Here is a 21,562-nt window from a genome sequence, read left to right on the forward strand (position 1 = left end):
AGTGCAAAGAGAAGAAATTAGTTGACTCTGTGAACTTGCTATGGAAGGAGAGGACAAAGAAGGGAATATAATGAGAGAAGGAGCCTGCCTGGGGATTGGGCTGAACCAGGGTGTCGGCTCACTCAGGAGACAGATTCCAATCCATTATTGATGAAAGTGAATGGCAGAAGGTTTCAGGAAAGGCCCGGTGTCGGGCCGTGTCCGCTTGTCATGTAACATTAATTGACACAGCCCTTGCGGTGGCACAGCCACCCGTCCATCCGGGTCTCTCGTTTCAGTTTGCCCCATGATTTATTTACAGGGACACTGGACTGAACAAGCATTGATGTGGTTCAGGCTTATTTGTGGTCTCTGTGCTGCAGTGCTCTCTGAAAGGCATGGCTGGCTTCAATCTAGAATACCAGGAAAAGGAGAGCTCATGTTGCAAGAGGTGTTCAGTACATGTACGCACACATTTTGAACACAGACTCTTTAAACTGAACCGACTATACTGAATCATTGTCACTGTAGTACTGTTGTCAGCTATGATGATTACTTGGTTAATAGTTTACTAAAATACAGTAACAGCCAAAGAAACAATCATGATGTGATAATTCTACATTATAAACAGAGACTGTCCTGCCCCGGAAAACAACCCCATAAGTGTTTTTTTTAAGCAGCAATTACGTCTCATATTTATGTTTATAGTGGCTGCTCCCTCTAGTGGCCATGGAAATTATGAAGGGAGCAAAGCAGGAAGTAAGGTGACAAAGGGTAGGAGCGCCAAACTCCACATCTGGAGGCAGGTTGAGGTGGTTGATGGGTCAAACAAACAGCAGGCAGCATAATTGAAATCCTGAAATCCAGTTCTGGCTTTTGGTTTTGGTTTGCCACCCCAAGATTTTCAGTTCATCTGGCCACCCCTATGAAAGATTTCTATGGGGCCACTGCCCTCCTTTAGCTTTCCTTATGGGAAGCACCTGGGACTGCCTCCCATGCGCTGGATGACAAATGGGGGTAATACTTTATAATAACCATCATTAATAGATGGTAAATTAGTTAATTAATCTTTAGTTAATTGTCTAACTGTTAGCAAACAGTAATTTTACTGTTAACAAACAATTAAATTATAATTAATAATGTTTACTAATTATTAGTAGTGCTGTAAATTAACAGTTTATTGTAACACACATTAAATCCATCATGTACTATATTAGGTATCGGTTAATGATAAAAAAATGTTTGTAAACCTTTAAGAAACCATTTTTAAATCATCTATAAACATTACATTGATAGATGGACCAGATATTCCTAACACTTTGTTGAGGGTTACTAGTTGGTTTGTAAACCGTCTATAAATAGTTTCTGGATGGTTATTATAAAGTTGCAACAGATGACTATAATACTTTGTTAAATAGTTAATAAATACTTTGTAAACCATCTATAAACATTATTTAGATAGATAGTTAATACTTTGTCAGTGGTTACTAGTTGGTTTGTAAACTGTCTGTAAACAGTGGCTGGATGGTTATTATAAAGTTGCAACATATAAAATAATTATATAGTATATATATATACTTAGCACAAAAAGTAAGGAAATTTGTGTTTGGTAGATTGTTTCTCTGTGGTAACAATGCTTTTTGGCAATGAATCTTATACTGCTGGAAAGCCTGTTTAGTTCCCTTTCAAATGGTGCCCCATTTGTAAGGAACATGCATTTGTGGGATGAGCAGCAGTGCTGAGTATGTGGGTTGCTCCCATGAACAATTTGCCAAATCTTCTCTGCCAATGCCAAACAGCTTATTCTGCCATTGACTCGTTTGGTGTTTGGTGGATTGGATGATTGAAGTTTGAAGAAACAAGACATATTGGCAATTGATTCATTTCACAAACAGGAGCCTCAGTAGCGTGTGGAAGAAGCAAACACAGCCACAACAGCCTGGCACCTCCACCTCATGCTGGTCACCAGCCTGACCACACACTGCTGTGGGATGGCATCCCATTCTTCAACCAGCATTTGTCGCAAGTCAGCCAACGTGGTTGTGTTGGTCACTCTGACACGAACAGCACGCCCAAGCTGATCTCACAAGTGTTCAATGGGGTTGAGGTCAGGACTGCTGGTAGGCCATTCTATCCTCTCCACTCCCACATTCTGGAGGTAGTCACTGATAAACCCCGCGCTGTGGGGGCGAGCGTTGTCATCTTGGAGGATAGAGTTTGGTCCCAGACTGTGGAGATATGGTATAGCCACTGTTTGCAGAATCAAGCACCTGATTGTCAGCACCTAGCAACAGCAAAGAAAAGTTGTTTGGCATTGACAGAGACGATTTGGCAAATTTTTCATGCACAACCCACATACTCAGCTCTGCTGCTAATCCCACAAATGCATGTTCCTTACAAATGGAGCACCACTTTATAATAACCATCCAGACACTGTTTATAGATGGTTTACAAAACAACTAGTAACCCTCAACAAAGTGTTAGGAATATCTGGTCCATCTATCGATGTAATGTTTATAGATGTTTTAAAAATGGTTTCTTAAAGGTTTACAAACATTTTTTAATCATTACCCGATACCTAATATAGTATATGAGGGATATAATGTGTGTAACAATAAACTGTTAATTTACAGCACTACTAATAATTAGTAAACATTATTCATTATAATTTAATTGTTTGTTAACAGTAAAATGATAATTAACTAAAGATTAATTAACTATCAATTTACCATCTATTAATGATGGTTATTATAAAGTGTTACCCAAATGGGACTAGTTTTTATACTGAACTAAACATGACAGGTTAAACCAGAAACTGACTGAATCCGTGTGATTATTATGGCGATAAGCTTTGGAGAACGAGTCAAGACTACACAGTCAGTGACTCCAAATCTTTGAACTTGACTGTACAAAAAGATTCAAATCAGTAAAATAAGCCTTCATTCCACAGACATTAGTAATCATGTTCTGTTTAGGTGTGTGTATACAGCCTGCACTTATATAATTGTTGACTTATTCAACTACAATTGATAGCCCCGAGCACATTAAGGGCTGGATCAGGATTTAATAAAAATATGTAAATGTTTCTGTTTGGCAACCCTGTTGTCAGTTGCCGTCATACATTGATGACTCAGCCTGTACCCAGTTCATGAAAGGTTGTACATGAGCTATATATAAACACAGTTTGTTGATCAGATCCCTCATGCACAGAGGTAATACATTTTCTGTTTGCAGAACCAACAACTGAAGTTCGTTGGCCGAAATATGAGAGGGCAAAGCAAAGATACTAAGCTGCATCTCATCCAAGGCTCTATTTATGTAATGGTGCAGGGGCACAGGATGTGGCAACTGTTGTTGTTTTTTTGTCACCTTGTGGCCCCAGTGACACTGTGTTGGAACCAAGGTTATTATGGTTTTGCATTTTTCATCACTTTTTGTCTAAACAAATTCAGTTTAGTTTTAATTAGTTTAAAGCGGGTTTGCTAGTTTGGTTCATTTTTTATTTTTTGAAAATGCTTAGTTTTAGTTTAGTTTTTATTAGTTTTAGTGTTAGTTTTAGTCTTTTTTTGTAATATGGGTTATTTGTCTGGGGCAAGATTCAAAAAGGTCAGGAAAAGTATTCTGTAATAATAACTCAACAAAAACATCATACAATTTTAGAAATATGTATTCAAAATGTATTCAACAATAACACCAGTACATAAAATGTACATATGATGAGCACAAATATGTAAACAGTCTACACAAGATGCCACAGTAAGTGCAAAATGTGTAAGTGACGTATTCCAGGAAAAAACCTAAATAGCCAACAGACTAAAGAAGACATGAACAGGTGTTTTCAACTTTGGTTCGAGTAAATTGGCGGCCTTTTTGAAGTCAATCGACTCACACAGTTGTGTAGACATCCCAGTATTAATACACATTTCTAATCACGCTTCCTCCTGCTTTTGGTGTTCCTGTGTATTTACTAACCAGCAGCTATCGGTACTGTATGGGTACAGGTTATCGTATAACCTATATCCATGCCCTGTACCGGGGTGGCTTCTGTTTCGAGTAAAGGGGGCTTTGTGTTCTCCTTTACCTTGTTAAGGTAAGCTAGGTTAGCCTTCTTGTGCGTGCTTCTCAAATGTACTTTCAAATTCGTGGGATTTTTCCCTTTAATAAATTGTCCACATATTTTACCACTGTTAGGGAAATATATAATACATACTTTCTCTCTTGTTATTATTAAACTGTTTGCATAGAATAATATTATACTGAATACTCTAAACAAGATAACATGGAGCCATTGCGTGTGATGCTGAGGAAAGAACAGGCGCTCCCTGACTAGATAAAGGAGACGTCATCGTCTCTTACCAGATAACAACTGACGACACCAACTCTTGTATCATGATTTCTTGCATTACACTTGTTATTATAAAAAGCAGCTGTAGAGAGCTTTTTGTCAGGTCATTGTCTGTACTATTCTGTAGTGCGGAGAAGGCCTCCTTGTTGGGTTAACTTTAATATATCTTCAGTGGTCTCCGTCTATTCTTGATAATATAATTATTCTAACAACCACCTTCCACTGCAAGGCACTTGCTTTTATCTGACACAGTCATAATCAAATAGGACTCTGCCACTTTCTTCTGACTTCCGGTACCGCCATGATGCCAGGCGTGTGGCATTGACTATGTTGTGTTTAGTTTGACATGTAATGTCGAACTTTCTGGGTTCCCAGTTGGAAACTATATGTCTATGGCATAGACTGTGTACATTTTTATTTCAGTTAACAACAATGTTTTTCCAGGTAGAGAATGAGTCCTTACCCCAAGTGAAGGAGTTCAAGTACCTTGGGGTCTTGTTCGCGAGTGAGGGGACAATGGAGCAGGAGATTGGTCGGAGAATCAGCGCAGCGGGTGCGGTATTACATTCAATTTATCGCACCATTGTGACGAAAAGAGAACTGAGCCAGAAGGCAAAGCTCTCAATCTACTGGTCAGTTTTCGTTCCTACCCTCACCTATGGTCATGAAGGCTGGGTCATGACCGAAAGAACAAGATCCAGGGTACAAGCGGCCGAAATGGGTTTCCTCAGGAGGGTGGCTCGCGTCTCCCTTAGAGATATGGTGAGAAGCTCAGTCATCCGTGAGGAGCTCGGAGTAGAGCCGCTGCTCCTTCGCGTCGAAAGGAGCCAGTTGAGGTGGTTCGGGCATCTGGTAAGGATGCCCCCTGGGCGCCTCCCTAGGGAGGTGTTCCAGGCACGTCCAGCTGGGAGGAGGCCTCGGGGAAGACCCAGGACTAGGTGGAGGGATTATATCTCCAACCTGGCCTGGGAATGCCTCGGGATCCCCCAGTCGGAGCTGGTTAATGTGGCTCGGGAAAGGGAAGTTTGGGGTCCCCTGCTGGAGCTGCTACCCCCGCGACCCGATACCAGATAAGCGGACGAAGATGGATGGAAGATGGATGGATGGACAATGTTTTTCCCCACCTAGTTTTTGTTATTTCGTTTAACCTTGGTTGGAACCAGGGTGCAATTAGGAAGAATACATTAATAAGCCAGTGTAGGCATGATTCATGATAAATCCGATTTTTCTCTTTCTTCTTTTATTCCTTTTAAAAGCAGTCTGCTCTGAGCGACTGAATAGTTCAGAGCAAACATCCACCACAAAAGATTTTCTGTCACAAAAGCCTCTCCCAACGGGACTCTGAAGTAAATATATGGTACCTTAAATTAAATTGGCGTGGGAGGAGATAGCACATTTGGCAACATAAGAGAACCATTTTCCAATGGAGGAAACCGTTCAATGATAGATGATAGATGATGACGCATATTGGCAGTTCTGTGCTGGATGGTAATAATTACAAGCACAGCCAGAAAGGATAAAGCATTTAGAATGAAAAATGGAGATTATTTGAAAGTTTTAAAGGGCAACTATTATATTGCATTTTCAGGTCAGTACTTTTTTGTAATTGTACTAGAACATGTTTACATGCTTTAATGTTTATTTTTCACTTTAACACTTTATTTTTCTCATGCTGCCCATGGCTGCTGCACCTGTATTTACCCTCTGTATGAGACGCTCTGTAGGAGCGCCTGTCTCTTTAAGCCCCCCTCCCGACAAAGCCCAGTCTGCTCTGATTGGCCAGAGTGTTTCCTGGAATCTGCGCTTCAATCCATAGCCTACGCTGTTGTTTCACTAGTATCAGCTGGAACTACTGCAACGGAGTATACAGTGGGGCAAAAAAGTATTTAGTCAGCCACCAATTGTGCAAGTTCTCCCACTTAAAAAGATGAGAGAGGCCTGTAATTTTCATTATAGGTACACTTCAACTATGAGAGACAAAATGAGAAAAAGAAATCCAGAAAATCACACTGTAGGATTTTTAATGAATTTATTTGCAAATTATGGTGGAAAATAAGTATTTGGTCAATAACAAAAGTTCATCTCAATTCTTTGTTATATACCCTTTGTTGGCAATGACAGAGGTCAAACGTTTTCTTTAAGTCTTCACAAGGTTTTCACACACTGTTGCTGGTATTTTGGTCCATTCCTCCATGCAGATGTCCTCTAGAACAGTGATGTTTTGGGGCTGTCGCTGGGCAACACGGACTTTCAACTCCCTCCAAAGATTTTCTATGGGGTTGAGATCTGGAGACTGGCTAGGCCACTCCAGGACCTTGAAATGCTTCTTACGAAGCCACTCCTTCGTTGCCCGGGCGGTGTTTTTGGGATCATTGTCATGCTGAAAGACCCAGCCACGTTTCATCTTCAATGCCCTTGTTGATGGAAGGAGGTTTTCACTCAAAATCCCACGATACTTGGCCTCATTCATTCTTTTCTTTACACGGATCAGTCGTCCTGGTTTCTTTGCAGAAAAACAGCCCCAAAGCATGATGTTTCCACCCCCATGCTTCACAGTAGGTATGGTGTTCTTTGGATGCACCTCAGCATTCTTTCCCCTCCAAACACAACGAGTTGAGTTTTTACCAAAAAGTTCTATTTTGGTTTCATCTGACCATATGACATTCTCCCAATCCTCTTCTGGATCATCCAAATGCTCTCTAGCAAACTCCAGATGGGCCTGGTCATGTACTGGTTTAAGCAGGGGGACACGTCTGGCACTGCAGGATTTGAGTCCCTGGTGGCGTAGTGTGTTACTGATGGTAGCCTTTGTTACTTTGGTCCCAGCTCTCTGCAGGTGATTCACTAGGTCCCCCCATGTAGTTCTGGGATTTTTGCTCACCGTTCTTGTGATCATTTTGACCCCACGTTGTGAGATCTTGCGTGGAGCCCCGGATCGAGGGAGATTACTAGTGGTCTTGTATGTCTTCCATTTTCTTATAATTTCTCCCACAGTTGATTTCTTCACACCAAGCTGCTTACCTATTGCAGATTCAGTCTTCCCAGCCTGGTGCAATGTGACTGTTTGAGGTTGTGGACAGGTGTCTTTTATACTAATAACAAGTTCAAACAGGTGCCGTTAATACAGGTAACGAGTGGAGGACAGAGGAGCCTCTTAAAGAAGAAGTTACAGGTCTGTGAGAGACAGAAATCTTGCTTGTTTGTAGGTGACCAAATACTTATTTTCCCAAGGAATTTGCAAATAAATTCATTAAAAATCCTACAATGTGATTTTCTGGATTTCTTTTTCTCATTTTGTCTCTCATAGTTGAAGTGTACCTATGATGAAAATTACAGGCCTCTCTCATCTTTTTAAGTGGGAGAACTTGCACAGTTGGTGGCTGACTAAATACTTTTTTGCCCCACTGTATAGCAGGACTTTGTACCATGAAAATAAAGGATTCTAAACCAAATACTACACAAACGGACATGTCCCAGCAGTAAAGTTACAGCATGTAGCCACCATAGTTAGCAGTGGACACTAATGGAATATAGCAGCACTTTCTACAGTCAAAAATCGCAGATAAGGCTTTTAAACCAAAAACTCCATAACCAGAAATGTTTCAGGAGTAATGTGACCCGGAATTGGGGAAAATTTAACATTTAACATTTAAATTTGACATTGTTTACTGCCGTTAGCATGTAGCTACATGCAACAATGTTAACAGCGCAGTAGCTTAAAAAAACACTTCAGTAGTTCCTGCCTGGAGCAGACAACCAATCATAGAAGTCCGGCTTAGAGTTGCGGAAGACTTAACTGACAGTAGAAAAAACTGTTGAAACCGGAGCGTTCAGAACATTTGGAAATCTGAACGTTTTAGCTCATGGGGATTTCTCTAAAATGCGTTTACCTCGTAATTTGAAGTTTTGGCCACGTTTTACATGAAAATCCGACATTATAACATTGTAGATATGACCGAAAATACGGAAAAGCATAATATGTCCCCTTTAGGATCTCTTGATATGTGCACTGCTTGGCAAAGTCGTGAAAATAACACAGAAAATGACTCCTTCATCTGCCATGAAACTCAGACCGAGACCGAGAGTCCAGCCCTGACACCAAACTTACCCAGCACTGCTGGATTATTACTGACACACACTATATTGCACCTTTTGCTCCACAATGGGACATTCACCATCACAGTGAGTTATCAAAATGCAAGATGACTGCCATCAAAGGAAATAAAGCTATGTGTATCTGGCAAAAAGGCCAACACAAAGCCCACCAATGCACTGTCACAAAAATACAACCCCAAGTGCCCTTATAGATGAAACCACTGGCTGATTTATGTGTTGTGCTTGCTGCCAGCTGCAGAATAAAACTGAATGCAATCACTGACTGTGGGAGCGCGTATATTTGGGTTGATCACAGTCAGCATCGCCCCCCTCCGACAGTCTCAAAACATTATTTTGAACATTGGTTTTGACAGCATATATATATGGAATGCATTGAATACATTATTTAAAAACAAAAAATCTTGAACACATGAAATTGTAAAAGTGTATTTTTTGGACAGGAAATATTCAAATCATCATATATATATATATCAATATCATTTTTGGTCACAACCTGCATTTCTAACCTTCAGGAATAGCATATTCCTACCGAATCCCATGATTTGCTGCCTCTCCAGTGGTGTGACCGATCAAACGAATCATATGATCCTGGCTCATATCATACAAAAACGTGTCATTAAAATTCCCAAACACAGCTCATATTTTGCCAATGTGCCGTTTTAATTGAGCAGAATGAGAGGAGTGCTGAGGCAGCAGCATCCGATCACACTGTCTGGAGCAGGAAGCTATTTGGTCACGCAAAACCGGCCACTCTTCAACAAACCAATTAATTATTTATGAGCTTCAGTGGAGCAGAGAAAGTTAATTTATTGTTATCATTAGAAGATTGTTCTGTTTGGGTCCATGTGAGGAAGAGTCAAGCTACAATTACAGGCTCCACCGATTAGACAGAACTTCATACGACCGCGGCAGACAGCCATTCTGACACTTCACAAGTTCACAAGATGCCTCCAAACTTCAGCGATGAACTTTAGGAAGATTATACCCTAATAAATGCAAATTAAAAGGGTGAAGGCAGCAAATGAACATTGTGCAAGGACAATTGTCCAAGTTGACATGTTGCATGTCAGGGGGAATAATAATTAAGTAAATAAATGTACTTAAAAATTGACTTTTTAGGAGTTAAAGCTAAAGTAATGCCTTTAAATGAATATATTGTCATTAGTTTGGAGAAAAACTAACAATGGGGGATTTACTGTTGTAACTTCAATGAACAACATATGTGTTGCTGATTAATCTTTACTGTAGTTATGGATGTGCAGAAAGTCCATGACTAACATATTGTCCATAGTAGTCAAACATTTGTGACAAAGGGTCAAACAGCGTTGGGTGTGTTCAGACATTCTCTCTGTAGCACCTGATTATGCATAGTGCATACCTGATCATTGTTTATGATGATGGAACTGAGTGACACATATACAGCACGAGAAAAGATTTCAAGGCTGATATCAAAGTAATAAAACAACTGGAGTTAATTTGAATATATATTTGATAGGGATAAAATTAATCATTGCATCAATGCATCGCTATGCGGACGTGAACGATTCTGCATCAATGCAGTGACAGACCATAATTGATTATAGCTTACTGATGTTGCTTGTTGATTTTCCGTTTGCTGCTTTTTTAGTTTTTGCTTTTTGTCTGCTGTGTTCAGACTCCGCTACATTCAGGAAATGTCTTTTTTAAGAGCAGATACAATAAAAAGGGGAGTTCATCTATGTCTATGTGATACGCAGGCATATGCAGTATACCCACTAAGAAAGCTCCAGGATTTCCACATATCCACTTAAAAATGCCCAATGACACGCAACAACATACTTTCCATTATATTTTTGATATATTTTGAATTGTCATCTGTGTTTTTCTTCTTCACATAGGCTAAATAAAGGTATTTCCACCGTAAATTGGTACATAAAAGTGTATCCGAATACAGGAAATGAAGTCGTTGATGCTCAAAACTTCCCTGGGGAGGATCCCCCACTATGATATGCCCCCCCCCTCCCCCAAAGGCAAATTCTGGCGAATATATAAACTTAGCACAAAAAGTAAGGAAATTTGTGTTTGGTAGGTTATTTCTCTGTGGTAACAATGCTTTTTGGCAATAAATTTTATACCGTTGGAAAGCCTGTTTAGTTCCCTTTCAAATGGTGCCCCATTTGTAAGGAGCATGCATTTGTGGGATGAGCAGCAGCACTGAGTATGTGGGTTGCGCCCATGAAAAATTTGCCAAATCTTCTCTGCCATTGCCAAACAGGTTATTTTGTTGTTGCTATTGACCTTCTGGTACCCCCAGGTGCACCTGTGGGCATGGGCCCTACTACTGTAAGTACAGCTACAGTCAGTAAGCGTCTGCTCCAAGAATCGGCATGCCGCGTTTAACTGATCTGGGTAGGGTCCTTGCGATAGGGCAACTTCAAGCTGGTGTTCCGCAAAACCAAGTTGCGGCAGTATTTGGAGTGAGCCCTAGTACCATCTCCAAACTGAAGGCCAAGTTCCATATACCGGGGGACGTCAAAGACAGGCCGCGAAGTGGGCAAGAAGACGACACCCCAAGAAACCCATTTCCTCACCCTGCAGCACTTGGTGCTGTAGGCTGTCTTCTACAGATTTGCAGTCAAGGTTTGCAGGACGATATGGCCGATGGCTCTCTGCCCAGACAATCCAGAACAGACTGCACGCAGCCAATCTCCGGTCTCATAGGGCTGCCAGGAGTCCTGCCATGACTGCCCTTCACCGTCAGGCCCGTTTGCGCTGGTGTCAGCAACACGTGCACTGGAACCTGAACATGTTGAGGAAGGTTATGTTCAGTGATGAGTCCAGATTCTGCCTATGGCAGTTGGATTGTAGGGTCCAAGTGTGGAGAAGATGCGGAGAATGCTATGCTGATTGCTGCATCGATAGAGTAACACCTTTTGGTGGAGGCAGTGTGATGGTGTCACTGGAAAAACGAGGCTTGTCATCATTGGAGGCAAACTCAATGCAGAGAGATATAGAGATGAGATTCTGCAACCAGAGTCAATCCCATATCTCCACAGTCTGGGACCGAACTCTATCCTCCAAGATGACAACACTCGCCCCCACAGGGCGGGGTTTATCAGAGACTATCTCCAGAATGTGGGAGTGGAGAGGATGGAATGGCCTGCCAGGAGTCCTGACCTCAACCCCATTCAACACTTGTGAGATCAGGGCGTACTGTTTGTGCCAGAGTGACCAATACAACCACGTTGGCTGACTTGTGACAAATGCTGGTTGAAGAATGGGATGCCATCCCACAGCAGTGTGTGACCAGGCTGGTGGCCAGCATGAGGAGGAGGTGCCAGGCTGTTGTGGCTGTGTATGGTTCTTCCACATGCTACTGAGGCTCCTGTTTGTGAAATGAATCAATTGTTAAATTGCCAATATGTCTTGTTTCTTCAAACTTCAATCATCCAATCCACCAAACACCAAACGAGTCAATGGCAGAATAAGCCATACATTAGTTTGACATTGGCAGAGAAGATTTGGCAAATTTGTCATGGGCACAACCCATACTCTCATCCCACAAATGCATGCTCCTTACAAATGGGGCACCATTTGAAAGGGAACTAAACAGGCTTTCCAACGGTGTAAGATTTATTGCCAAAAAGCATTGTTACCACAGAGAAATAATCTACCAAACACAAATTTCCTTACTTTTTGTGCTAAGTTTATATATATACATTACATTATACCCACTACAATACATTAGACTACACCACTGGAGTTCATACATATCTGACTCCTTGAATTTGTCGATGAAAACCATTTGTATCAATGTGTAATGATATTGAGGAGGTGATGCATCGGGATATCGAATCGATTCGGATCGTTGACAGGATCATCGTAATCGAATTGCGAGGCCAGTGTGGATTCACACCCCTAATATTTGAGTTGTGTGAACTTTTAAAGCACTAGCGAATGACAGCTTTCTTTGCATCCAATCCCTTTATTCAGTGACAATGATATGCAAATAGTAATATACATTTAGAAGTTCTACTTTGACAACATGACATCACAAGGACACTTGAAAGACATAGGGCTTTTTATTACACTTCTCTCATACTCTTGACTGTATCTGTTCATTACCATTGGGCAGCCTAATCAACTAAATAACTTTGATTTGCAAATGTTTACTCCTCCACGGGAGCATAGAGCCATAACACCAGAGAATGCCGAGTGAGGATCCCATTGTTTCTGATTAGGAGTTCATTATTTGCTAGCCGTCTGCCTCTCTGCCCAGTGCACGGGCTGATTAGCAAGCTGGGGACGGATAGGTAATGACGGTAACACTAAACTCAATAGCTGTTTTATAGGCAGCAGTGCTTTATGATGCTTGCGCTAATTGCTGGTGTGATTAGTGAGGTGTCTGTGCCCTCGCTGGTTGCTCCGGCTGTCCTGTGAACTGAGCTCTCGCAGACCCCGAGCACAGGGGAAGTGTGGGTGTGCGGCGGTTCGTTGCAGGAGGAAGACACAAGGGCATAATCGACTTACCGCTTTTTTTCTGCCCTTGTCAGCCCTTTCCTGTGTGCTGCAATAAAGACAAATTAACTTAAAGGCAATCAAAGGATTTTTTTCTTCTTGATCTCCTGGCAATAAAGTAATCTATTTCTAACTGTCAGTGAGAAGAAGAAAGTCCAAATAAGTAAGCAGGAGACTGAGAACATTAGCTGATTTCATAGCCTGAAATACAGGTGAAAAAAAACCCATTACAGTTCTTTCTGCCTTTGAGTGTGCATTCTGTGATCTAAGTGTACCTTGGACTCTTATATGTCATCAGACATAAAATACTGTACTCTTAATATGTTCCTCTTACCGTTTTGACTCGTGAAAATACGTGTTAAAAACTGATTCAAAAGCTTTATGTGCATCTACCATTCAGCCTGACCTCAATACTCGAGTGTTTGATAAGTGGCTATCGCTGCTGTGTCCAAGCAGACAGTCTGTACTGAAAGTGAGATGACTGCACACTTACTGAGGCTTTTTTGTTCAGATACATTTTACTACCAGAGAGTTGCTATAAGTCAATTTGCATGGATTTCAAGTTGTGTTTGCATACTTCTCCACATGACCTTTACCTTGGTTCTCTTAGCAGACTTCTTTTTTCTTTTGTCTCGCTGTGTTTCTAAAGATATCTCTCTCTGTCGGATACTGCCTAATAGGTGTGCCGTGTTCATATGAGATCCTTACCTCGCATATTATTTCTGTCTCTTGTTTAATCCCGTAATTGTACACACATAAACAGTTCACATTGCAATAGATGTGGATACAGGAAACCACCACACATCTTCATCGTAAATATAAAAATAAATTGTCGATAGCCACTGGCTTTGTTAATCATCACCTACACTGCAAAACATTTTGCACCTGCATTAATAGATTTGTATGCCACTTGGAGGCAGCTCAACAAGCTGTAAAACATTAACATATCATCGCCTTATAATTGCTGTGTACATAACTGTTGTTATGTGAAACAGTTGCCTATTTCAATCTGTTCTCAGGAACCATTCTTACATATAGCTACTAAAAGTAACGCCCTGTAATTCGTATGTTTTCCACATATGTATTACTGTATGCACCACATAGACTGCGAATAGCCGTGTAAGGAGGAGGTCAGGGTGGATGGAAGGGTCCTAAAACACAGCGCTTTCAATCGGGGGAGTGGAGTTTGTGTCTTGGAAGAAGTTAAGGGGAAACACGAGACTTTTACCCAGGAAACAGGTGTTTGTGTCCCAGGAGTACACGGGCCGGTGTTTTAACCCAAACCGCAATTTAAAAAAAAAAAATCTTTCTGTCGTCAACACTTGTCCGCTAAACTCAACTGCAAAGTCGGCTGAAATGACCGTTTTTACTCGGCTCACAGTCATCTTTTGTCTGCTAAAGATGACTTAACTTAACTTAACTGGCATGTGCCGGCCAGCGGCGTCGTAATTTTGTAGGATATCATACAAATTGTTGTGCATACTTTTTCATGCGATGTCTCATTTGTGTTGATATTGAGCTTCCTCCATGTTTCTGTCCTTTGAACGCTTGCTGGTTTCCTCTTTGTCTCTCGGTCTCTCTCTCTCTCTCTCTCTCTCTCTCTCTCTCTCTCTCTCTCTCGATGTGTCAGCTGAGTCGGGCCAGAGCCGGGCAGGCAGCCATGTCCATCAGCTCCATCCATCAAGCAGTGGGCCGGGTGGCAGAAGGAGGATGACGGGCAGCAGAGAAGGGGCAGATGTTTTGCAGGAACTGATATGTGTCCACGTCCACGAGGGATGTTATTACGTGGTGGACAGAGAAACATGTGGCTGATTAGCAGCTTATTAAGTCAAGGACACTGGCTCGCAGTAACACACACAGCTTCCTTTCTGGCTTGCGGTGCTGATGGCTTGCCAGTCATGGAGAACCCGAGTGTCTCAGACAGATAACCTCTCCTTTTCGTTATCCGCCGCTCTGTTCTTAAACTCTAAGCTCCTTTTGAGATACCAAAAGCTGTTTTTTTTGCCATTTCAAGTGTAGCTTCCCTGTGTATGCTTAAAGGGGAGAAGTCAGAGGTACACAAGGCTAGTGGATTTTTCTCTCAGAGATCCCACACTGTGTTGTGCTAAGTAAATAAAGCAGCGTCTCCCTGAGGGCATGTGAGGATTGTACGAATTGAGGAAAGTGGACAGTGCCGCGGTGGGAGGGCTTTAGCCCTGATCCAGGACAATGGCTAAATTGGAAATGTTGAGAATCTCATCTGTACCCTGTTGTTTTCTCCTTTAGTTGGATCTCCTGAGTTGCCCTCTGTTTCCTCTGAACAATAAGCCCTGCCTTGTGTTGTTGGAAATGGGGATTTGCTCTAAATCAAATCAGCTTTGTCCAGCAGTGTTCTTTCTTTCCTGTTGTCTTTCATTCCTCTTCCCTCCCTGCCTCCACTTTTTATCACCTGTATGTTTAAGTATAGCTTGCCGCATCATAAATTGCAACGATCTGTCTGCATTTCAGTGAGAGCAATAAATGAGTTCAGGCTTATGAGCACAATGAAAAATACAGGCAGAAGTGATGGGATGGTTTCAGTCATATATAATACTGTTTCACTAACAATACACCGTTTTTTTTATTAAGGAGCGATAATATTGCTCTGGACAGCAATGATTAAATGTTTTGTATGCATGAGAAAATGAATTCTAAAAATAGAGCTAACCTCAGAGTGCACTGATTTTCAGAAGTGGACTTTAAAGGATATGATTGGTTAACACACCTGGTGTCTTATTTTTGTAGTTTTGGCAAGCATTTATATCATTGCCAAAGTATTACAGCAAGTCTGACATGTGAAATTACAAGTGAAACCTGATCTACGCAATTTGCATCAAAACTGGCAATCCAAACACGGACATCACACACAAACACCCAGAAATCCACAACTTGGGCTTTCCAGAGATTGCGGTATCGTATACATGGCAGTGAAATCTGCATCCTCCAAGAGAAATCTACCAAGAGTTTAATCCTCTACCCCAATAACAGAAACCAGGTTTACCCTTTCTGACTTAACTGCATTGTTAGTCTGGCTGACCAGATGTACATGGCTGGGATAAAACCTGACATACCTTTCTCCCCTTCCGCTATCTCCGCCTATCTATTCTATTCTGCAAGGGCACCGTTGCTGCATCCAGGGCTTAGCGCTGGCCGGAACAGTTGTGATTGGTTTAAAATGAATGCAAACAAGCCAGGACGTTTTTTAAGCGGTGTAGTCAGACCATACTCTGGCGCTGACAGTGCTATGGTGATAGGTCTGGCAATGCAAGACTAATTGCATTGAAACACATAGAGTGCAAACAGCAACTGCTAGCAGCTAATGCAGCAAGACGTTTCAGGTGAATTTGCCAAAATGTAAAAAAAAAAGAAGAAGAAAAACGTGGTTGTCTTCATGGCAACATAAGTTTTCCTACAAGAAATCAAACTCATTTTAAAATGCGTAAAGCCGTTTTAAGCCTGTTCCAGAACATGTATTGTACCACTAACATAAGTAGCTTAACAATAACAGGAGCAAAAATGTAGCCAAAACAGCCAGTGGTTCCACGTTAGCCAAATTTATTTGGAAGCCAAACAATGTCAACAGGTTTTTGGGTATGTGAAAACATTGTAACGCCGATGTTTTTAAGAAGCTGGTTGAAGCAATGAAAGAGGGACGCTGTGTTCGCACAGTTAAAGAAGTTCGCCACTAGTGGAAAACTTTGAAAAAATCTTGCACGGCTGCATGTAAACTGGAATATTAGTGGAATATTCACTTTTATTAGCCATGTCTTATAGCTTAGTCGGAATATTGTCTTTTTTGCAATAAGGGCCAAAACCGGAATAATATATGCATGCAAACATAGTTATTGACTCACCGCACTTCCATACCGAAGTTGTGTGCACACTGTTCATTGGGGGATTTTCATGGACCTTTCAAGTGCGCTCACTTTCACTCTTTCTTCCAAATAAAGTGGTTTAGAAGATCTGTGATATGAACAGAGACTTCATGCAGTGTGCACCCAAATGTCCCCGCCGCATGGCCAACCTGTCATTTGCATTATAAATAACAAGCCAGTATGTTGGGAGACGGGCCTTGTAGTGTTTTCCCTCTCCTGGCTGCCGACTAGTTGCTCTCAGTTATCTCTGCCTTTCGGCTGGCAGTGGGAGCCGACCCGCTCTTAGTTTTTCTGCCATCTCTTCGCAACGTGTCAGGTCCAGTTTCGCACTTGAAGGCAGGATGTGTCAGAATCGCAGTCCTCTCTCTCTCTCTCCAGGCTGTCTCGCTCTCAAGGTGAGTCAGGCCCCATCACCACTCCTGTAGAGACATTACCCATCACATAGCGTTGGTGGACAGCCAGCAGTTAATAGCCCTGTCGTGATTTGTCAGGGAAAGTACTCATCTGCTGACGAGTGCAATCACTTAGAGCAAGGTTAGAGTGTTTATGGGTTGGAGGGGAGGTGGGCGGTCATATGTAAATCGGCACAATCACTGCATGTGTGAGCCTTGGCACAAACTGGGTGAATAAAATCCTAAATTGATATTGACAGCTTGCAGCGGAGAAAGGAGTCCAAATGCAAGCTCAGTTCAGGCTACAAGTACAAGACGCGGATGCTTTCAGTAGAGCTGCAAAGATGACTCAATTAGTCAACTATTCAATGAATTGCCAACTATTTTTATTATCGATTAATCGGTAAAACTCATCTGATTCCAGCTTCTTAAATGTAAATATTTTCTAGTTTATTGACGCCTCTGGGACAGTAAACTGAATATCTTTGAGTTGTGGACGAAACAATATATTTGAGGACGTCATCTTGGGCTTTGGGAAACACTGATCAACATTTTGTACCGTTTTCTGTCATTTTATAGACCAAACAACTAACCGATTAATCGAGAAAGTAATCGACAGATTGAGCAGCCCAAATTTTCTGGAATAGTGGAGCTTAAAATTGAGATTTTGTGGACTTGCACTGGATTTGAAACTTAATCCTACATCCTGTTCCCTGCACATTCCATATATCCTTTTGCCTTTTTTAACTTTTTGCACATCTCTATACATTTTTGTACATCCTGCACTAACCATACAGCCTCTTTTTTCCTTCTTAATGTTAAATAGTTATATGTATGTATGCATGTATGTATGTGTTATTTGTTTCTGTATTTATTGTATGTTTATTTTATATTATTGTTTTCTGTATGTACCATCAACCAAAACAAAGTCCTAGTACTGTAAGTGCTACTTACTTGGCAATAAATCTATTTCTGATTCAGATTCTTGGGATTCTGATTTCACCGAAACAAATTCCTTGTACATTCCTGCACAAGTCACTGACTTTCTGTTTGTTTGTCCTCTCTCTAGAATGAGTTCCTGGCAGCCACGACTGAAAAGGACATCTTTGCCCATCTGGGTCTTGAGTACATCGAGCCTTGGCAGAGAAATGCGTAGGCCTCGGCTGTTCCCTGACTGGATGGTACCCATGCGCACATCAATGTTTATCCCATCTCCTTACCATTCTGCGGCTCTCCTGTGAATCACTTTCAAACAGCTTTTGATTTCCATGCCGTTTTGTTTTTGCTGCTACCGCTATGGTGCTCCTTGTTGTCTAGACTGATGTATGATTCATAATTCTGCTTATTCACTATTGTCTGTTAGCGAGTAAACACTCTCCTATGCAATTCACGGCTTGCCTGTCTCTGAGTGTTATAATCATAGGCGGGACACAAAGACAAATCAGTCTGAGTGTGAATCACCTGGGGTGCCTGCAAGGTGCAGGAGAGAGGGAATCTGAAAGAAACACAGAGGAGAGGGAAAGATGGAAGTGGGTGACCACAGAGAGAAAGGCAGGGTGAGGGGGAAGACAGGAAACGATGAGAAAAGGGAAGGGGAGAGGGAGCTTTTGTTAAGCAAAATGTTGTAATCACCCTCCTCCTGGCAGGAAAGTGCTCGATGTGAAGCTGAGCCAGGTCTCTGGGGGAATCGAGAGGCAGGTAATGAGCTTCAGATAGAGGAGCGTTCGCTGTCACCATTTAGCCTCCATTGAAGCCTACGTCCACTGGAGATCATTTAGCTGGCATGCGGCAATCCAAAGACCCACAGTCTCCGCTCTTGTTCCACAATGAATCCCCTTTCCCAGATGCTCAGATGAAATTAGAGGCAATCAACTAACCAGGAAATCATGAAGAATTCAGACGGAAGGTAAATGAGTCCACTAACCACATGAATGGGTCTTGGCATTCAAAGCAACTCTGGCTCCAGTGCATTAAACATCCATTATGTTATTGGTTTGACTTAGGCTTATGTTTTATGTATGATGCTTGTTTATCAAGATGTGTGTCCTTATTTTGTCATACCGTGGCTCTGTAGGGCAAACATTCACTAATGAGGAAACTGTATTGATCCCTGTGAGCAATTTGGGTCATTCTGAATTGTTCCTCCGGTAGTCTCGCATGGCCAGACCAGATCTCCACAGCGCTGCGGAGGAAGGTCTTGGAACTGGAGCATACGCTCCTGGATAGGAGAAAAAAACTGTTTCCATTTCTTTAAACCAATCACAATCGTCGCAAAGCTCCGGCAGCGAGCCTGGCTCTTCAAAATAGTCTCGGGAAGGAAGTTGTTTTGGTGAAGCATTTAGACCCCGCAAAAGAAAACGCCACATACAATATTAAATGAAGTTAACTGTTCACTCAATACAGTAACATGCTGTAATACATAATTTGCTCTAACCAGTGGATTTTGTCCATAGCAAATCGCTGCCAAACGGTCCCACAACGTCCCAGTTACAGAGCAAATGCCGTAAACATTAAACAGTAAATCTTTACAATCATTCCCCCAACGAATCAAGCAGGGCTGCCTTGTTGCATGATCCAATTTTTCCTTAAAACTTGCCATTTTCAACCTGTAATGTTGCTCAGAGGTTTCGGTTTCAGAGTTTAAAGTTAACACAAAGAAAGCGGAAAATGGCACCGGAACTATCTAGTAAATGAACCATCGGCGATATGGACTACTGCTCCGGTAGTCTATATCCGTTCCACTTCCTGGATTGCTCCGTTAAAACGACCTACACATAGTTCCTTCTCAAGGCTATTTTGCAGCGGAACCTTGGCTCTGCCTGGTGCTTAGCGCCGCCCAAGACGATTGTGATTGGTTTAAAGAAATGCCAATAAACCAGAGCACGTTTTACTACCATTCTGGAATGCTATGTGGACCGGCCAGACCCTCCTCGGCAGCACTGCGGAGGAAGGTCTGGCAAAGCGAAACTACTGCTCTGGTGATGACACAACCTGCCCTGCCGTCCACACCCCCAACCCACTTTCCCATGTTGCTCAGCCCTCGGTTTATCCCATGGTGTCTCAACAAGAGCAGAGACGGATGAGAACAAGGTATTCTAGTGAATCACCCTATTTAAAGATCTTTAAGTAGAACAGTCCAGCACTTGACCGGGGCCTCCTCCCACCACCCTTTCTTCTTTCTCCCTCTTGGTCTCTGTCATTCTTTCTCTCGCTGCATTGCTCTCTCTCTCTCTCTCTCTCTCTCTCTCTCTCTCGCTGACTGACACTAAACTAACTGCAATGTTCTGTGTTACAGTGTTGACCAGCTGGAGCAAGTTCTGGCACACTGGTCTCCTGAGATATCTAATGTTTTTCACTTTAAAGCGGGGATGAATTCTTACCAAAAAAATAGGAAATCTCTCCAGAGTAAAAAAAAAAAGAAAATCAAGTTGACCTCTATACATTTACATTTGTCCTGCTCTCTTTTTCCTAATTGTTTTTTCAAGTGCAAATTAGATCTTTTTTATTTTACTTCCACATTAAATATTCACCAGTGTAAAGGGATTAAAAGGCTGCAGCACTCAATTTAATTTGTTTTTTTCTTAGAGAGTCTTAAACTGTTTGTTAAGCTGAAAAGCACAGAATTAAATAAAACTATCTGCTCCAAAGTCCTCCATTTAATTCCCTGTGGAGCAATATGTTTGCATGGTACTTACATTAGTAAGTGAGACCATCTTTTCTCATGTGACTGACTGAACTGTTGGAGATAGCTGTGAATGTCTAACAATACAACTGATTATACTGGAGTATTTCAACACTTACTCAGTGAACTCAGGTAATTACTAATTGTAATACAGAAATGAATTTAAAAAAGGACGTGCATGGACTTCACAGACATTTTTTTCTCTCGTCACAGACTTTTACTTTTGCATTTTATTTGGGATGAATCAACAACTCATATGTGTAGGTTTAGGTAAGGACGGTAGGGACGCGTTCCTACAAATGTTAGGTGTTAATGTGTTGCTGAATTGGTCCCTACCAATAATAACAATCTTGCCTCTCTTGGTGTTAAAAGTAAGGTCAATGCAGAGGCCCCAGGTGGGCTATTTTGATGGATAACTAAAGAGTGAAATACGGGAATGCTTAACCTGATGATCTGGCAACCCAATCACGTTGTGGAAGAACTGAGAAGTACAGATACCACAGTGTTAAAATATTCCATTACAAGTAAAGGTCCTGCATTCAAAATGTTACTTATGTCCAACAATTTTATTATCAACAAAATGTCCTTAAAGTATTCAAAATAAAAATACTGTGTGTGTGTGTGTGTGTGTGTGTGTGTGTGTGTGTGTGTGTGTGTG

At 41.7% G+C, this 21,562-nt stretch overlaps 1 protein-coding gene across 1 annotated transcript in view; it reads left to right on the forward strand.

The window, feature by feature from the left end:
* The window catches only part of dntt (deoxynucleotidyltransferase, terminal), a 123,103-nt gene extending 101,654 nt beyond the window's left edge, over positions 1-21,449 (forward strand). Inside the window, exon 11 of the mRNA XM_078273788.1 lies at positions 18,292-21,449. Within this exon, the coding sequence (XP_078129914.1) occupies positions 18,292-18,378 (87 nt within the window). The 3' untranslated portion in view covers positions 18,379-21,449. The remainder of the gene's footprint in view (positions 1-18,291) is intronic.
* Positions 21,450-21,562: the final 113 nt, after the last annotated feature.

The sequence above is a fragment of the Sander vitreus genome, chromosome 17 (genome assembly GCF_031162955.1).
Source record: "Sander vitreus isolate 19-12246 chromosome 17, sanVit1, whole genome shotgun sequence".
NCBI lineage: Eukaryota > Metazoa > Chordata > Actinopteri > Perciformes > Percidae > Sander > Sander vitreus.